Source organism: Anabas testudineus, chromosome 7 (assembly GCF_900324465.2).
Source record: "Anabas testudineus chromosome 7, fAnaTes1.2, whole genome shotgun sequence".
Lineage (NCBI taxonomy): Eukaryota > Metazoa > Chordata > Actinopteri > Anabantiformes > Anabantidae > Anabas > Anabas testudineus.
Window position 1 is genome coordinate 23,583,002 of NC_046616.1, and position 18,382 is coordinate 23,601,383.

At 38.0% G+C, this 18,382-nt stretch overlaps 1 protein-coding gene across 1 annotated transcript in view; it reads right to left on the reverse strand.

Moving 5' to 3' along the window:
• Positions 1-2,702: 2,702 nt before the first annotated feature.
• oprl1 (opiate receptor-like 1) overlaps positions 2,703-18,382 on the reverse strand; it is an 82,199-nt gene continuing 66,519 nt past the window's right edge. Inside the window, 2 exon segments of the mRNA XM_026368403.1 lie at positions 2,703-2,744; positions 2,746-3,254. Coding sequence (XP_026224188.1) covers positions 2,703-2,744; positions 2,746-3,254 — 551 coding nt within the window.

Sequence of the window (18,382 nt, forward strand, 5' to 3'; positions counted from 1 at the left end):
TGGGACTTGGAATTAAAGTTTTAAATAGCATTTTCATTTTATTTTGTGTGGGTAACTTTTCACTGCAAACTACAGACTACACAGAAAATGCTTTAAAAATAATTTGATTGATCATGAATGGATGATTAAAAAAAAAAAAAGACATTTAAACTGAATTCCACAACTGTCCAGGACTATGAGAATACCATGTGTGATTTCTGTTTCAGGTTTGTGATCCACCTTAAGACACTACGTAGAGAGAGAGAGCCCCTTTGTCCCTTGGAGTGAGGTCAGAGCATTGTGACCCCTTCCTCCTGCTTTGCCACTGTGGTGCTGGGAGTTAAAATTACTCCATTGTTAACACCCACTACCAACCCACCCAATGTTTATGTCCCCCCCCTCAAAATTTACCAGCAACACCTCGAAACCCAACACTGACCCTGAAGCTTATCAGTTAAAGAGCTGGGAGAAACACTACAGCCAGACATGCCATTTTCAAAACATCTGAGATTATACTGCTTCATGTTCACTTTTCTTTTCACCAGATAATTCATTATTGAGTTTTATGGCAGCTGAACCATTAGCTGCAAGCAAGCATCTTGTCAATATTACAAATTGTGGCTTGACTAAAATAGATTTTTAACCTGCCATTTAGCAGTAGATGTTAAACTAAAAATATCCCTACAATTAATCGTAAACAGTTTAGACTCAAAACAGAATCACATCAGAACCAAAATTGCTAGTCAACTGGCCATTTTCAAGAGGAATTCCTTGTTGAGCATTATGGTTGATTAATGAGGACTACATCAGAATTTTCGAATGAATTTGGGAACTTTCTTTAATATGTGTCCTACAATTCAAGTTTCTTGAAAACTAATTACAATACAGCAACTAACTGTTAAGCCTTTTTATACACAACAAAGTAGGTGCTAGTTGTGGGCTAGTGCTGGTTAGAAGTTGGTTCAGCGAGCAAAACTTTTATTAGTTTACTTTAACCAAAGACTAGAGGGCTCCTGTACAGCTTGTTAACGCTGAATGTAAGTCTAAGTAGAAATGATCATTCTACTCCTGGCTTCTAACATAAGCAGTTCTTGTTTCTAGAATAATTGCCACTTTGGAACCAGTTATACTGGCTGAGAGCTGGTTCTTTAGCTTTCTAAATGCGTAGAGGTAATTAAAAATTAAGTACTGACTCCGAACCAGAAATCGGTACGTGTAGGCTCAAATGGCCAGCTATAACCCTGATGAGATGCAGCATTTCCAGTTGTGCTGTTCTGAATTTACTTTTAAACTGAACAGTTTTGTTCTGGTGTATAGTAGTATAATCACAGCTGTGTTGTAAATAAGCGTGGTAGCCATGTTTCAATATATGAGTATTGTTTTTCCAAGCAACAACTAATTATTGACTACTTGTCTTATGTTTTTATCAACAGATATTTTATAAGGCATCATATGTTCCCTTAGTGCTTGAAATGCAGTGTTTTTGCCCATGTCAAAGTTCAAGTTTGTTTATGACAAACCTTTGAAATCCTTGCTGCAAATGATACAGCCACCCTTGATTACAGGATTATTGAAAATTCATTTGTGGACCCACAACAAACAGGCACTGTCAGTCATTTTATGTTCTAAAACATAGAAAGAAGAAAAAGGTTAATACCCCTAAGGACATTTCCCAAATGCTGATTTGCTTGTTGAGTGTTTTCTTTTGGGTTACAATCTCTGCGGTTGTTCCAAATGAGAAGTAACATTCATGTGATTCACTCTGGGTCCACAGATACAGATACAGAATACTGTCCAAGAGTAGGCAACTTTGTCCAGCCGCAAATATCACAATACACTTTGTGAATCCTTTGTATGTAAGGGTGCAGCAGCACAATTCTACTGTGTAGGCCTATGTTTCACAGGACCCTTCCGTATCTACTGCCTCCCAGCACTGGTGACAGAAATTTCTTTAGGTTGAAACATCAACTGATGATCAACTGCACGGATAGTGTTTTTCATGTCACACTTCCAGAAAACCTGACCTCGGAAAGTCTTGAGGCTGTAGAACATACCACCAGATAGTGACATTCTATGCTATCTGGTGGTGCATTTTTTATTCCCTTTCAACAAGCCCCATAGTAGTGCATGGTGATTTCAGAGATTTGGTGTCTGCAGCTCCTTCAGTTAATCCCCTTTAATTTACATACTTTCTACAAATGCAGCAACTGGCAATCAGCCTTAGCGGGCAGATCCCATATGTTAGTAAGGCAGTTGTTTCTGAAGTGCCAAAAAATACAAATAACACATTTCTGTCTGGACATCCACTGCAAGACAGCTGGATCACTTAGTAAATCGTGAAGCTTCCCTAAAGTCTGTGGATCTATTCCAAAATATAGCCATTCCAAAACCCAGGATCCATGGTGAGTTGAACTTTTTCCATATTTGGCACCTATCCACATCTGCCATCTTCCCCATACAATGTATCTAATTTTCTTCCAGCCATATAAACAACCTATGGGTCTGTGTTTATAATCTCTGCCCTTATTCCTAAATTCTTTTCCTTTCATCCCCGTCCTCTTCATCTCCCTCCCCCCCGCCCCAGGCCAGTCTTCTAGTTGGAGGGCGGGAGGGCTCGTGCCGCTAGAGCGCTGTAATCAGAGTCAGTTCTGTGTTGGAACTCCTGCTTCCCTGTGTCTCTCCCCTCTGTGGTGGGTCTACCCCCACCAAAGGGAGCTCCACGCCTAGTCATGCTGGATTAGGAGTCCCTCCCCCTGGCCCCCCACAATCTCCAGCCCTGCAGCTGTAGGCTGCTGCCACCTCCCTGGCAATGCTCCTCATCCTGCCTGACTGCTGGGTGTCAAGGCGGAATGGGGATGGATGGCAGCACTCGCGGAAACAGCGCTTGAAGTTCTCATCCAGGAAGGCATATAGCACAGGATTCAAGCTACTGTTGACATAGCCCAGTGCAATACAGAAGTGCACGAGGATCAGGGTGAACAAGCTACTCAAATTGAAACCTAGAGACTGAGCCAGGACCATGATCTGGACGGGTGTCCAACAGACAACGAATGCTGCCACCACAACCAGGACCATTCTGGTGATACGTCGCAGGTTGCGGTCTTTTTCTTTGGAGCCGGACAGGATGCGAACGCTGCGCAGGCGCTTAACCATCAGGCTGTAGCAGATGCTGATAATAGCCACAGGGATGAGGAAAGAGAAGAGGAAGACACAAGTGCCAAAAACAGGTTCCCAGTGACTCCTTGGTTCAGGTAAAACCACAATGCACTCAACACCTAAATGAAGAAAAGATGGGGAGAAGCACAGAAGAAAAAATAAATGACATACAAGATACAATATGTGGTTCTAAATATGTAAGAGGAGGCTGAACTAGTAAAATACAGCCCCAGCACAGTGGCACACTAGTGTGTTAACACAAGATGTGATAAGCCAACAGATTATCAATAAATAATACCATTTAAAGACATTCAGAAATGTCTTAAAGTGAGACGGAAAGGTTTAATGACACTATAAAACAACGCTGTTGGTTATAGAACTTTTATATAAGACTAAATACATGAATTTGAACTGAATTTCCTGTAATGGTGTCTGACTGGTTGAACAGTAGAGTAGGTTTTAAAGAACGTTATGGCTTTTCTTCAGTGAGTTCTTCACTATGCAAGAAGGTTTCACGTCTATCACATCTTGATGATGGTGTCATGTGTTTGTACATATACAATATTTTGGCTTGCAAATACGGGACATGAGCAAAAACGTCTGCTGTGACGACAAAAAGAAATAAAAATTCTTCTCCTCACTTATAAATCACTTAATAATCAGGCTCCATCTTATCTTAAAGACCTCATAGTTCCATGTCTTCCAAGCAGAACTCTCCGTTCTCAGACTGCAGGTTTACTTGTGGTTCCAAATGTAGAATGGGAGGCAGAGCCTTTAGCTACCAAGCTCCTTCCCTTTGGAACCAGCTCCCAGTTCAGGTTCTGGAGGCAGACACCCTCTATACATTTAAGACTAGACTTAAAACTTTCCTTTTTTATAAAGCTTATAGTTAGAGATGGATCAGGTGACTCTGAACCATCTCTTAGTTATGCTGATATAGGTTAGTCTGCTGGGGGACCTCTACTGATAAACAGGATTCTCCTGTATCAATGTAAATACCACCATTGCATGTCATTAACTTTGTGTCTTCTCTCTCTTTTAGTTGTGTTTCCTCCTCTCTGTCTCCCTCTCTCTGTACTTTTCTGCAGGTATCCTCGGCCTGGAGCTGTACATCTCCAGAATCCAGTTGACTTGCCCAATTTTCTTGATGCTTGTTGTTGTCTTTGATGCCTGCTGTTCTTTTCTCTCTCCTCTTTCCACTCACCCCAACCGGTTGAGGCAGATAGCCGCCCACCATGAGCCTGTTTCTTTGATTGCATTTATGCACAATAACAGTTGGGTTAGTGTAAGAGCGAACAGAGAGGAAGTAAGATGACATGGAGGTAAATGTGTCTCAACCTACAGAGGTGACATTAAAAAAGAGAATGAATGATGACCATAATTATAGAGTCAATTTTACAAATCTAAGAGACTAACATATATAAGAAATTTAAAAATAATAATAAAATGTAACTGTTGGACTCTGGAGGGAAAGTCTCTTAATGTTCAGAAAGTAATGAAAAAAATGACTAATTAACAAACACTGAACCTCTTCAGCTCGACCCAATGAGAAGAGTGATGTTTACTGATGAGCCTGTCATGATTAGCTAATGAGTACAAAAGTACAAAAAGAGAAAGAGCCTAAAGAAGTGATTTAGTGATTTAACCTTTAATAAGATTGAGTATGTTTATATGGCAAAATAAATGGATCTGTGTATTATAGAGCATATAACATGCAGAGAAACAACATCACATCATCTTTAAATGCTTCACTTTGTCTTGTAGAGATACTTACATGACATTTTTTATTGGCTACTACCATAAAGTTAAAGCTTTTGCGTTCCCTTGCAAAACATTTGTGTTTTCTCTGGTCCATAACAATCTATTCTGAGAGTATAGCCCGTATCATGCAGTAGACCCCAGCTGGCTCTGGACACAGACTGAGTGGGTTCACCCTCAACTGTGGCTGCTGAGCAGCAAGTACCACTGTAACTTGAGATGGATACAGCTAGTTAACGGAGGATATAACCAGCACTGCCTCCTGTCTTTACTTCAATGCCACTCTCTCTAAGCTGTACAGCATTGCTGGTCTCACCACCATCTTGAACACCTTTCCTTCTTCTTCTTCCTTCATTCTTGTTGAGAACGAAAGAAAACACTCTAATAAGTGTTTTATTGAATTTATGCAATTTCCCAATCCCTCAAAAACAACACTTCAAATAAATGATTGCCTGTTCTCCCCTGTATTTAAAAAGCATGAGGGAACATAAGATATGAATATATTGAATATAAAATAAATATTTTCTACCTTAAATCCCCCACTTTATATATATAATATATATTTATATTGGTATCTGTGAAATATAAAGCTATAAAACCAAGTGGTATTCTTATGTTACCTTACCACCACCAAACTAAACAAGTGTCTCTTAGTGGTTATGGCTACAAAGAAAGATAAATGTAGTGTTTTTGTTTTGAAGGAAATCCAGAAACTTTGCACCGATAGAAAGATAAGGCAGCATATTCACACACACACACACACACACACACACGTACAAGCACACACAGTGCAACATAAACTGCACAAACAGTTGAGATAAAGCCAGATGAAACAAATGAGAATAGGAACTGCTGAAAGAAAAAAGGTGATCTATTATTCCATTTTTATCCACTGTTTGTTGCAGGGCCATGAGCGCACAGAATTTATAGTGTGTGGGCGGCTCCAGTATAAATAAAAGCTGCTGCCATGGCTCTATTACAGCCACACTTTGCCATTGATCAAAAACACAGTAAAAGGCTGTGTAAAAGGACAAGAATAATAACCACCTGTTTGACAGAGTTATGAAGTTTATATGCATTATGAAACCTGCTGTGGATGCCTCTCTGCTACCCGAGGGAGAAACTGTTGAAAATGAAGCACCAAGAAGATTTTAAAATTCAGACTCCAGCAACAGCTTAAACTCCCAAACAGCTGCATATATAAACACACAAGCGTTTTTCTGTATCAAACCACAACCTGGTCTTTTAATATTGGATATTCTACTTAGTTCAGTCCAGTAACTAAACAGTAGCTTTAAAGTTTTGCTGCTTCTGGTTAGATAGACCTTAAATAGTTTTATGATGAGAACATTATCTGTGCAAAAGGTAATGTAGGCCAGGACAGAGGAAGTGTCTAGCTCTGGGCATGAAATGCTCAAGTCTGTTTTGCTGACGTAGTGCTGCAGAGATCATAACCAATTGTTATACAGCCTCATTATAACCATCACACAATTAATGTTATACAATGTTGCTCTTAACCTTATCTGGGCGACTGAGAAAATTCACTGACTCTTAGCATTATCGTACTTCCAGTGGTGTAAAATTGCCATTTAAATAATAAATAACTAAGATCCCTGAAGTCAGAAATGACACAAAATTACTAAAATCATGAGAGAGGCAAGCCAAGAGCACATGTCTCACCATCATGAACATAGTTAGACTAAACATTTTGAATTAGACTCAGCCGTTACATAAAATATGTTTCTGTTTACAGTTTATTTACAGCAATTTCCTAAAATTAGCAGAACCCAAGTCTTGTGTATTCCTCATGCAAGACTTGCATTTTTGTTTACATCAGGTGCATGTTCACCTGTGTATTAGAAGTACTTTGATGACACAAACATAAACCTGTGTGGGAAAAGAGACAACTATTGGATGTGAAAATCAATAGCCCACTGGCAATCAAAAGGTCACTATTGGGGCAGGGTCTAGAGCTAATCACAAAGTGTCACTGGGGATGGGTGTGAAGTAGAGTCAGCACAGTTTCAAAGGCCGCAAAACGACTCTTTTTGTGTAATGTGCACTATTTGACCATGAAACCCATGGAAAGTAAAAGATGACTACAGTAGAAATACTGGGATTGTTTGCATCCAAACAGTCATGTAGCAGTTTACAAGTAATTCTGTCCCGAGCTCTATGTGATTCTAGTTAAGACTGCAATGACAGCTTCAACTCCCAAAAAGCAGCCTATATGAACATTTATGGACACACCAGAAACTAAACTGAACCTGTTTCAACATTTCAAACTGCCCACCCTAGTCCAATAGCAGACTACTTATTTATAGGTGTGTCATACATATAATCATAACTGCATTAAATCCAACAAACATTTGACTGATTAGTTAGATATTAATTACATTAGACTTACAAACATTAGAGGAACTCTGGATGTCTCTATAATTTACCTAGGTACACTGTAGAAATATCCAAATAGTAAAAACATAAAATAGGTGTGATAATCTGTCTTATACTGTTTATGACAACATAATGTTTAATCACCACTCTGTAAATAATATTTGTTAATGCTTCACAGATTTGAATCCACACATATCCACACATACTGTGAGTACACAAACACGTTCCCTGGGATTATTATGTTTTGACAGGAAGTAGCCACTTGATGGAGTCCTCTGAGATGCTGTCTTTTGATCAATGGCAATTTAAATCATTTACCCCAACTGCTTGCTGCAATCATGCACACACATTCTGCCACGTAAACACACACACACACACACACATCAATATGTTCACTATGTGCACTCCTCATTATTATGACAGAAGACATGAAATTCTTCAACTCTCAACTCTCTGAGGAGCTGCTGTCTGATAGGTGGAAATCTCAGAGACAGGATTTGTTGCTGCTCCATTAAAGCTTTTCTGCAGCTCTGAACGTTGCATGAGAAAAGGTCAAGCTGCAATCTCTCACTAGCTGTTAGCAGCAATCACTCAATGACTGTTTTGCAATATCTCACCTTTTGAAATGTCAGAGGATGACTTTTACTTCCTCTTGTCTCCAACAATTCACTATTCTATTTTCAGCCTCCCCAATGTAAAAAATAAGTATTTACAATAACATTAAATTCGTTGATGAAGAGTAAATGAGTTAACATGCTTATGTTGGAAGAGGCTGTGATAATAGATAATAGCAGTGTTTAAATCACAACTCCAGTTTTCTTTAAGTATTATATGAATAGATTGGCTGTTAAAAATTAGTAAAGTACAACCCTAATTTGGCTCAGCAGTATCTGTCACCAATAGCTACTGTCTTGATGATGTTTCCAGTTACCTCTTGCCACCTGAGTTTCATCTAAACAACAAGAGTTGCCAGAGCTGCAATAAATATTAAAATAAATAAATAAACCAGTCCAGAGGACCACAACTTATTAAATGACTCATAAGGAATGTGATTGACACACAAATAAGTTGCTCAGAGTTTCACTGTGACAGGACAAAAAAATAGCTGCAGAGAGAAGTGATCGCGCAGCTTAGAGGAAGCAGTGTGAGAAGAACCTGCCTCTTAAAGCACTTACTGTAAATAAATATAATATAAAAGAACTCTGTAGAACCTAAATGTCTGTTTATTTAAAAGACAAATGTAGTCCTCGTCCCAACAAACTGATGACTTGAAAAAGTGACTGATGAATCGATGACAACTCTACATTTTGCTTGTGTTTTTTAACACTTTAATATTATTTTTTCTGCCTCTTCGTACTATCAGTTGAGTCCGTTTCACTCAAACTTCCCTTCTTTCTTTCATATAAAACCAGAGATAAATGTCCCATCTTGGTTTCCATTTCACAGCTGATTTTCCACTTGCTCTGCTTCTCATTTATCACTTCTCTCCCCTCGATTGCATTTTGCCTTCCTCTCATTTCTCCCCTCCTTTTCTCTTGGATCATCTATATATTCTGTTCTCTAATTTTTGCTGCCTGCTTCACCTTTTTTCACTTGATTTGTCCTATTTTTTTCAACCCTGGTTCAGATTTTCCTTCTTAGTTTGAAAATTCCTCTGCCGAACCCCATTGTTTTGTCTCTTGCTGAGCCTGTCCTGCTGTCAGATCAGACAGCAAAGGTACCTGCAACTTAAAACAACCAACAGAGATTAATTATAGCTGGGCAATGTCTGATGGCTCTAATATATATGACATGGTCACATAATATTTAGAGGCACAAAGTCTCAAAGAAAACATTAGGCCTGGGATGAATGGGGGTAGGTGGATCAACGAAGAACAGGACTTTCCTGCAGGAAACTGGACTTGGAGTCCAATGTCACGATCAATCGTGGGGATGATATGTGACATATTGTGTTATTGTCAAGTAATAGTAAGGGAATGCTTTATTTAAGCCAAACCAAACCTCTGTTTTGGACAACCATGTATCTCTCCCCTGTACTTCCACTCTAATCACTTCCTTCTATCTGCTCATTTCCTTCTTGGTTTTTCTTCACACGGTCCCTCAATGTTAATCTTTCATTTTTATTCTCCACCCTTATTATGAGTCCCTCTTTACTCACTAGGTCCTTCCTCGTCCCAATAATTTTCTATTCATTTATTTGTTTCCAGAAAAAAGAATTGTTACATACATGTGTTGATTGGTTTTTGCTTTTACCAGCTGGCTTTTTTTCTAGGGTGGTTTCGGAAAACAAGACTGCACATCAACCACACGTGAAAGCTGTTTTGTTACCTCCGTTGAACAGCCATCGTAGTAGCTGCTCAGTCCTGAGAGTCAATGCTGCTTTTGATATTTTACCACCATAAAACAACTCAATCTTCTGACAAGAAACAAGCCCTACTCAATGAAAACACAATAGAATGAATTCCAATTCCACTACTGCAGTCATGTATAATTACCTTCACCATGGTTCATTAATGTCAGCTCAGATATTGATGTCTTTATTTGCATGGGCCACTGATAAAGAAATGATATGTGAAATTACATGATGTAATGTGTCATTACTTTGCTTTGTTGATCACACTTTCATCAACCTTTAAAGCACAACTCAGCACTGGGGATCAGCAACGCAAACACCTCCGTTGAAGGGAAAGGAAAAAGAAAAAACATAATTAAGGCTTATTCCAAATGGTACAAGGCCCATTTATCTGTGCACATATTTAGATAATCGTATTTAGAGAATATTGAGTAATTTGACAGACAATGTTTGAGGTCAGGGAACGTGTGAACGTTACCTCTTTCTTTGGCATCTTAATGACAATAATTTGTTAAGTTGACAAAAAGTATGGGGCTTTGTTTAATATTTTAGTTCAATACCAGATTAGTAGAAAGCTCAAAATGTAAATAATAAATTGAATCTTTAAGTAATGTTTACTGTGGTTATCAGTTTAGTATTTGGTCATTTACTAAAGAATTTATAAATAAATAAAATATTTTTTTTTTTTTTTTTAGATGATGTCAATGACTGAAAAGTTAAAGCCACAATATGTAACTTTTTCAAGCTTGTGACAGCATGAGACTTGAAATCGGTCCACTGTCCTCTGGCTGGCCCTCCTTCTCCCTGCTCTGTTATACTCTGCTACACCATGCCCCTTCAGGTCATCCTGAAGATTACAAATAGCATCAAGTATGAAGCTACAAAATCTACTAAAAAGCAAAAAGAATTTAATGTTTCTTTTAAAAGGATCAACAAACTCATTAGGATTCCTCCTCTGGAAATCATGAATACCTGAACAGTATCTGTACTAATGAACTGTTTCCATTTTGAGATATTACATTAGATCTGTTGTTGCAGAGGAAAATTCTGTCAGTCATTAGGAGATATGTGCCAAATATGATGTCAGTTTAGTTTGGTCCAATCTTTTGGATTTGCCATTTCAATCACTACACAGTTAACATATGGCTAATTATCTGAACATCTGAGGAGAATTATGAGCTTTAAAAACATGCCAGGTTTGTTAATTAAATTTCATATTTTGTATTTTCTCTCCCCATTTTCATGCTTTAACAAAAAGAAAAGGACATATTATAGTTTAGGTTTAGAGCAGAGGTGGCTGATTTAAATGCCCAATACCATGACAACAGAATTCTGATAAACCAAAATGAATAATTGCGGTGTCAAAAATACAGCGAAACAAAAACAACACAGACAGAGACAGAAGAGACAACCTTAATGTGGGTTTGTATGTGGATGTTTGGATTAGGGTTAGCTGACATATGCCACATATAAAGTGGCCTCCAGCTGTGTCTGGATCAGCTTCTTTAACTCCCGGTTGATAAATGACTGACAGTAGCTGAGCTGAGTTTACTCACTTTTGCACTGAAACCTTACGGCTCCAGATCTAGCTCAATGAACCTGCTTCTCTTCCAACTCAGAGATTCTTAGTACGTTTACTTTACAGTTAAGCAAGTGTTTCAAACAGACACATTTAAGATATTTTTTTCATGCTTCCTGCCTCCAGAGTATCAGCTCATATAGACCACTGTATGACTTCATACCTAGTAGTTATTGTAACTAAAGTAAAACAAATTTCAAGTGTCTGGGTTCCAGTTTTAACATGGTGATTGTTGCTAAATGTACTTTCCAACCAGAGCTTCAACCTAACCAGAAATGTCTCTACCCTGTGGTATGACTCATGAATTAGCGCCCTTACCAGTAATTGGCTTATCAGAATGTTGTTGTCATGGTACTGAATGTTTGTCGTCATGGTTATAATAACCATCCACAAAGATGGTTGATGTCTGTCTCTTGTGGACATTATGAATACATTATGCCTCAAGTCTCCGTCAGCCTTCATGGTTCACTCTGCTTCCTTCTGTCACGGAGCTCGTGTGCACAAAGTGAAATGGCTAAACGTCATTAATTAGGGTTTTAACTGCAGCAGCTTCATGATGGCACGTAGGCTGTGGTAAATGTGGCTCTGTTAGTGTGTGCATGTGTGTATGTTTTTATATGACATTTTTATGTTTACAGCTCATCTCACAGTATTACTTCAGGCAAAATATAAAGGCGAGTGTATGACTTCCAGGGGCCTGAGTGTGTTGGGAGTACTCCTACTCTATTACGTTATCATCTCTTTTGCTACAGTTTTCTTTCATCATAAATTATCACTTTTTTTGCAAAATTGCTCTTCTCTGTTTTATTACTGCAAATAAACTAAATGCACAACTAATAATCTGCTCTTATCATATCTGGTTAGCTGCAGAACAAAAGGATCAGATTTGCTAAAACAACAGAACACAGATGTAGAATTTGCCTAAACCCTGATGGCTTTGTTTACTGATTTGACTGTTGTCTGTAACAGAGTATACTGTGCTGTCACATTTGCTATGATTGCTATTTAGTTTTAAAAGTCCTAAAAGCTGTACCAACCGCTGTTGTCATGGTTTTAGGAGGCGTAAAATTCAAATGCAGAACCACAGGATAGCACTGATACTTACTTGAATGGACAACAGCAGCAAAATGTAGGCAGTGCCATGAGTAAAGTAGTACGAAATCACCCCTCTCCCTGCCAAAATATAGAAGAGCTCTAGAGGTGTCCTAACTGGTTACTGTAAGAAATGCCAGGTGATGGCATTCAAAGAGAGAGATGCAACTGGTCCATAAAGAAGAAGAACAAAGTTGTGTACACAGAATTTCATGTTTTCAATGACAGGGAAGATGCAACTAATTTAGGGCTGTCACAGACGCTGAACCCCAACACAAGTTGAGGTTCAGGGAGGACACTGCAACTTTTGATCAAAGTGTTGAGAGTGAAGACAAATTAATGTCATGCCAACCTATTGTAATAATTAAAATAAAACCTTCAAGTAAAGCTTTTTGTTTTGTTACAATATCTTCTGTTACTTATGTCTTGCCGATAAACATAAAGACTTCTCTAGAAATCTGGTGTTGATTTCACTGTTATTGTCTAAATAAGCTGAGCTGTCAGAAAAAGGCTGTTTTGTGGTTTTCAGATCTGAGCATCATAAAAGAGTGAGGTCACAAGTAGTCCTGCTCCTTCCTGAAAGTAAAAGTACAACATAAATAAATACAGCCCCAGAGATCCACACACTAGATCACAGAGCAGACATGACAACTCAGGAAAAGAATTAGCAAAGAGATCAAATCCGTAACAAGCCCAGTCACATGCAGGCAATAAAACAAAAATGCAAAAGCTTTAATACAACAAGCAGGATCATGGACTAAAAGACTAAAGGACTAAAGGATCATGTTGTTACATGCACAACCACATTTGCATATTCTATTCACATAAGCTTCCTCCATGATTTTAACAATGTCTTGTGTCAGTGACTTCAGAGATTCAAACTGCTGGTTCTGACAGGTGGATTTCTGAAAACACTGTAGCATAAGGAATGCTAATGGTTATGCTTTTCTTAGGTCTCCTCACTGCACACTGGCTCTGATCACTCCTGGATCACATAATGCATTGGTAAGCTTTATAGCCCAGATGACATTTTACTATAGAGCTGCTTTCTGTTAATATGCAAATGTAGCCGGCCTGCACTTACACTTCGTCTGTGGGCCGAAAAATAACCTGCGTGGTGTTGTGAATATGTGAAAACAGCACAACTGCTGTCTTGCCAACTGTTAGATTTATTTCCTCTCATCAAGGCTCTATGATAGAAATAAAATAAAAAATTCCTCAAAATAAAAATCACATATACTGTGCACATAATAATACATACATGGAGAATCAAATACCATTGTCCAGACACAGTGGATGGATACTTGGTGAAATATAAAACACATTAATACACCTGCTACACAAACATGGGCGCTGCTGTGGGTGAGTGAATTATGAGGTTGGTCTGTAGAAAGACAACTTTCAACCCAGCCAACACCCACATCTAACTCTGTGTTACACCTTTATGCAGCACACACAGATTAAAGCCTTATAATCTTGTTTCTTTTTTTTTTCCTTGAGCACCACAAGGGAATGCTGAAATGAAATATCAATCCACGATAGCACTGTTAGATTACCAGTGAATGTGCTCAGATCATGACTGATGACGACAGGCAACTGATGAGGTTCTCCTAATGGACATGGGAGAGGTTTTTAAGTCATACTCAGAAGCCTGCAATAAAAATGAAACATTGCTAACAGCTCTTATAAAGTACTTTAAAGATATGAACTATTTTAAGCGAAGTGTGTTCTGCTGTTAATCTTTTAATGTCTATTACTTTCCAAACGACCTATTCTCATTTCATTTTCAAATTTAATGGCCTGACTGTCTTTTAACAGTCAGAATGCCTTGAATGAATTTAGGTACTTTTGCTTATAGTATCTAAAAATCTCCACTGGTTTTATATTTTGTTTTATATTGTGTCATGTCTAAACAGCTAAAATGTGATTAACAAATAACCTGCAAGTTATTGTCTAAATCTGTAATGAATGTAATTTCATTATACTTCATAGAAGTGTCATTAAGCTACTCTTTTTCACATTTGGTCTTAAAAAATAGTTGTTTTAAGTGCACTACATTGAAAAAACACATTTGTGTCAAATTGTTCCCATTTCAATGTAAAATACTCAGTTAGCCCCATATGAAGTCTCTACACCATCACCTGAGCTTCAGTGGCTCTAAATCAAATAGTCTACATTTATGGAAGGGAATGTTATGCCTCTCCAGCCTTAGGAGAGCTTTTTCTTGGCAACCCAGCTCATAACGCCAGCTGACCAGACTTTTCTAAGTGCAGTGTCTTTGCACTGTGTCTATATTTTCACAGTTAACACTAACCAAATAACAAATACTAGTTTGAAATTTTAGATGGTGTACATGCTGATTAATTGTTATAAGTGAGTGAGGAACATGATTTTGTTTGTTTTGGTCTTAAATTTTTTACAGGGTAAAAATCCAAAATCCTTCACATGTAAGAAAATACATTTATCAAAGCTGCCTGTTTTTACAGTGTAGCCTCTGTGTTGTACTGCAGCATTACACAAATCTCTCTAGCAGCACAAGCAAGCTGCCAGGAAATATACTTTAACACATTTCCTACTCTTCTGGATGAATTAGTCAGAGCATCTATTAGTGACAGCAGGGTGGCTGCTGATTATAGCCTCCTTCCTGCCACTGTGTCCTTGGGCAAGGCTTTTGACCCCAATTACTGAGAGCGGCGTGCGTGACTTTCCCTGCAGCTGTCAAGCTATGACGCCACTCTCTCCCCTCCCTGTTTTAGAGGAGACAGGAAGAGGAGAGGAGAAGAATAAAAGTATCCCTGAATGCCATTTTGGTCACACGAGAACACAGATAAAAAAAAAGCTATGGGACAGGGCCAACAAATGTAATCACACATAAAGCAAATGCATGGAGGCAATACAGGGATGAAGATGATAGACACAAAAACGATTTGAGATGAAGGTTCAAGTAGAGACAGAAGCAGCCAGAAGGCAAAGAGAAGAGGCAAAGAGATGATGTAAATAAATAAATTAGATGAAAACAATATGTAAAAAAATGCTTGAGAAAAAATGTAATGAAATGAAAATTAAGATTTTAAGAAATGAGAATATGAGATGAGCAAGATGAATGAAATAGGAGAAATGTAGATGAAATGAAACACAAATAGAAAGGGAAATGGAAATGACTAGAACAAACTGAAACAACAGGAAATGTGAATGACATAACTGAAATAAAGCTAACAAGAAATACATAAGAATCACTGAGTTGAGAATGAGTTAAAAGGATGAACCTGAGATGTTACAAAAGAGAATGAAGAAAATGTGGAAGGAAATGAAACAAATGAGAAAAACGTGTGAATGAAATCAATGGACATGTACTTTGTAGTAATGAAAAAAAAAATAATGAGATGTAAAACGGTGAAGAAAAGAACATGAAATAAAGAAAATGAGAATGAGGTGATGGAAATTGAAAAAGAGACAAGAATCATGTAAAAACTGAATAAATCAGAAATGAATCAAGAGAAAGAGAGAATGAAGAAAGAAAGAAAGAAAAACTGGGAGAAGAGAAAACGAAAGAAATATCCAGATAAGTAAATGTAAATGTGAACAAACCAGAGATAAACAGAAAAGGCAGCTCTAGCGAAGAGCAGAGAAAACTCCGATCCAGCTCTGCTGTAGAGTAGACTAATAACAATGCTTATAGGATTAGGCTGTAGCTGCAAGCTGAGGCTGGATCAATATCTAACCACTAAGACCTCCTGTTCCCCTGCTAGCTACAACATATTACTTGATATAACTGCACAATTGTCCTGTTAATAACTGCACTAGTGTAGGCACATGTCTGGCTGTGCGTATGGCTTTTTCAGTCAGTGACTGTCTTTTTGTTCAGCATTAACAAACATGTTCTTTTCTAAGTACAGCTGTTCCATTCCCTCTCTGTGCTCTGGCAGTCTTCAACTTCTTCAGTTATGCCATTTTATCTGCAGTTACTTGAAATCAATGTTGTCTAGACTCCAGGTATTCAAACTGAGAGGATGTTTTACCACTTTGGTATTTTGTCTGGATTGCCTTTGTGTCCGCTTTGTGCGGCAATACACCTGAATTTGTTTGCCTTCACGTTCAAGCATCGCTGAATCAAGGTCCCACTCATAAGAACCCTCCTCTATTGAATCTCCATTGCTCCAAAACATCACTGGGTACTTACTGGGTCATTATTTTCATTAGGTTAGTAATTAGAAAGAATAAGTCGACATTACATTACAACACAGCACTTTCCCACAGGACACAACAACTATCTGTTCTACACTGTTAGCGTAACTAATAACATGATCAGTGTGACTCATTACAAGCATCATGTTTGTCATTGACAAACATCATGTAAAGTTAAGCAAGCAGCTATTTTAAGCCCCATAAATTGACACTTTTTCTCTCTTTGTGCCTAAGCCTAATCAAGTTGTTTTTTTTGCACAGATGACGTCAGCATTTTTGACCATTTAACCATCAGAAATAGGTGCTACACAAAAGGTGGTATATGAGGGACACTTGCCTTCATATATGGAGCTGTGATCCCTGTAGCTTAGTATATTTTAAGACCTTTATGCCTCTACCTCTAACATTTCTGTACTCCTAGTGACAAAAATGTATATATCTATATCTTGGTGCCAAAATGTATCCAAGCCTGCTAAACAGATTACAATTCAATACAAAGAAGAGCTGAGCTCACTTAAATGCACACTCAGTTTAGTTATTAATGAAGCTCATACAATTATCCCCACATCACACTGACTTCAGCGCTGATTTTATTTTATTAAACCCATTTCTCTCTTTGTATATCAAGAAATGTCATCACTGATTGGCTCTATGATTTGCCTGTAGACTCCCACAGACAGCCTGTTGCAGTTTGTCTGTTTGTACAGGAACGATATTTCAATTCCTCGGTTTGAAAAACAAACAAACCAAATGTAAAAAATGTATAATGTAATATTTTTCAACTTTTCAACATTTCAACATTTTGCTATAAACAGATATACAGTACTGCACTATAGCAAAATTAAAATGAAACTATTCTATTTTAAATATCAACCACTTGGTTTAAAACAACAGACTATATTTTGATGTCTTTGGAATTACAACAGTAATAGGAATTACAACATTAAACGTGTTCTCTCCTTTCTAGCATGAGCTAAACAAGTCATAAACATAAAGTCACTCTGTCATAACAAAAATTAGTGAGCTACAAGCAGACAGGATTTTTAAACTGCATGAAAAAAGAACTAAACAAAAGAAGTTTTACTACCCATAAATCTGTAGCTGTTGAAGAAACTCCTAGCACTGATTAACATTTGTTTACCTCCTGATGGCATATTTTGGTCATTTTATGCTTTGTGGGAGTATAAGTGTCCAGTATCTTCCCTTTAAGGTCATATGAAAATCTTTGTGCACCTGTTACCAGAGATAATAAGCAGAATTTTTTGGCCCTTTTAGGCGGAGAGCTGCCATCTGTGAGCTGCAAACTGCACCGGCAAGTTTGTCAAGTTATCCAAGGCTGCCAACACAATCATATCACACTTGCACACACAACCTCTCACACAGCCCTATAAGGCAAATGCGAAACACACACGCACACCGCTTAATATATGTAGAGCAGAATCAGTTCCACTGCAGGACCTTTCCATTAATATTACACTATAAATCTGTGTGTGTGTGTGTGTGTGTGTGTGTGTGTGTCCTTTACTGAAATATGTGAATGCCTGAGCAAGATGATTTGTGGCACCAAATACACACGCACATCCTCACACACAGTGTATAAAGAAGGACCCAGCTGGGGCCACTCAGCAGAAACTGATAAGCAGCTATAAGAAGAGAAATGAAACGAGTCTATTTCAGAACGAGAAGGAAGCTGCTGTAATCCATCAGGTGTTATCAGGCATCAAATAGACTGAGATGAAAAGACAGCGAGGGAGATGTGATAGAGTCAAACTTTTAAAACACACTTTTGAAAAATTCTAAATTGGGGGAGATTCCAGCAGGTAGCTCCACCAGCTTTGCAGATCTTCACATATAGATGTATCTCTTTTAATATACAGAACTGCTTA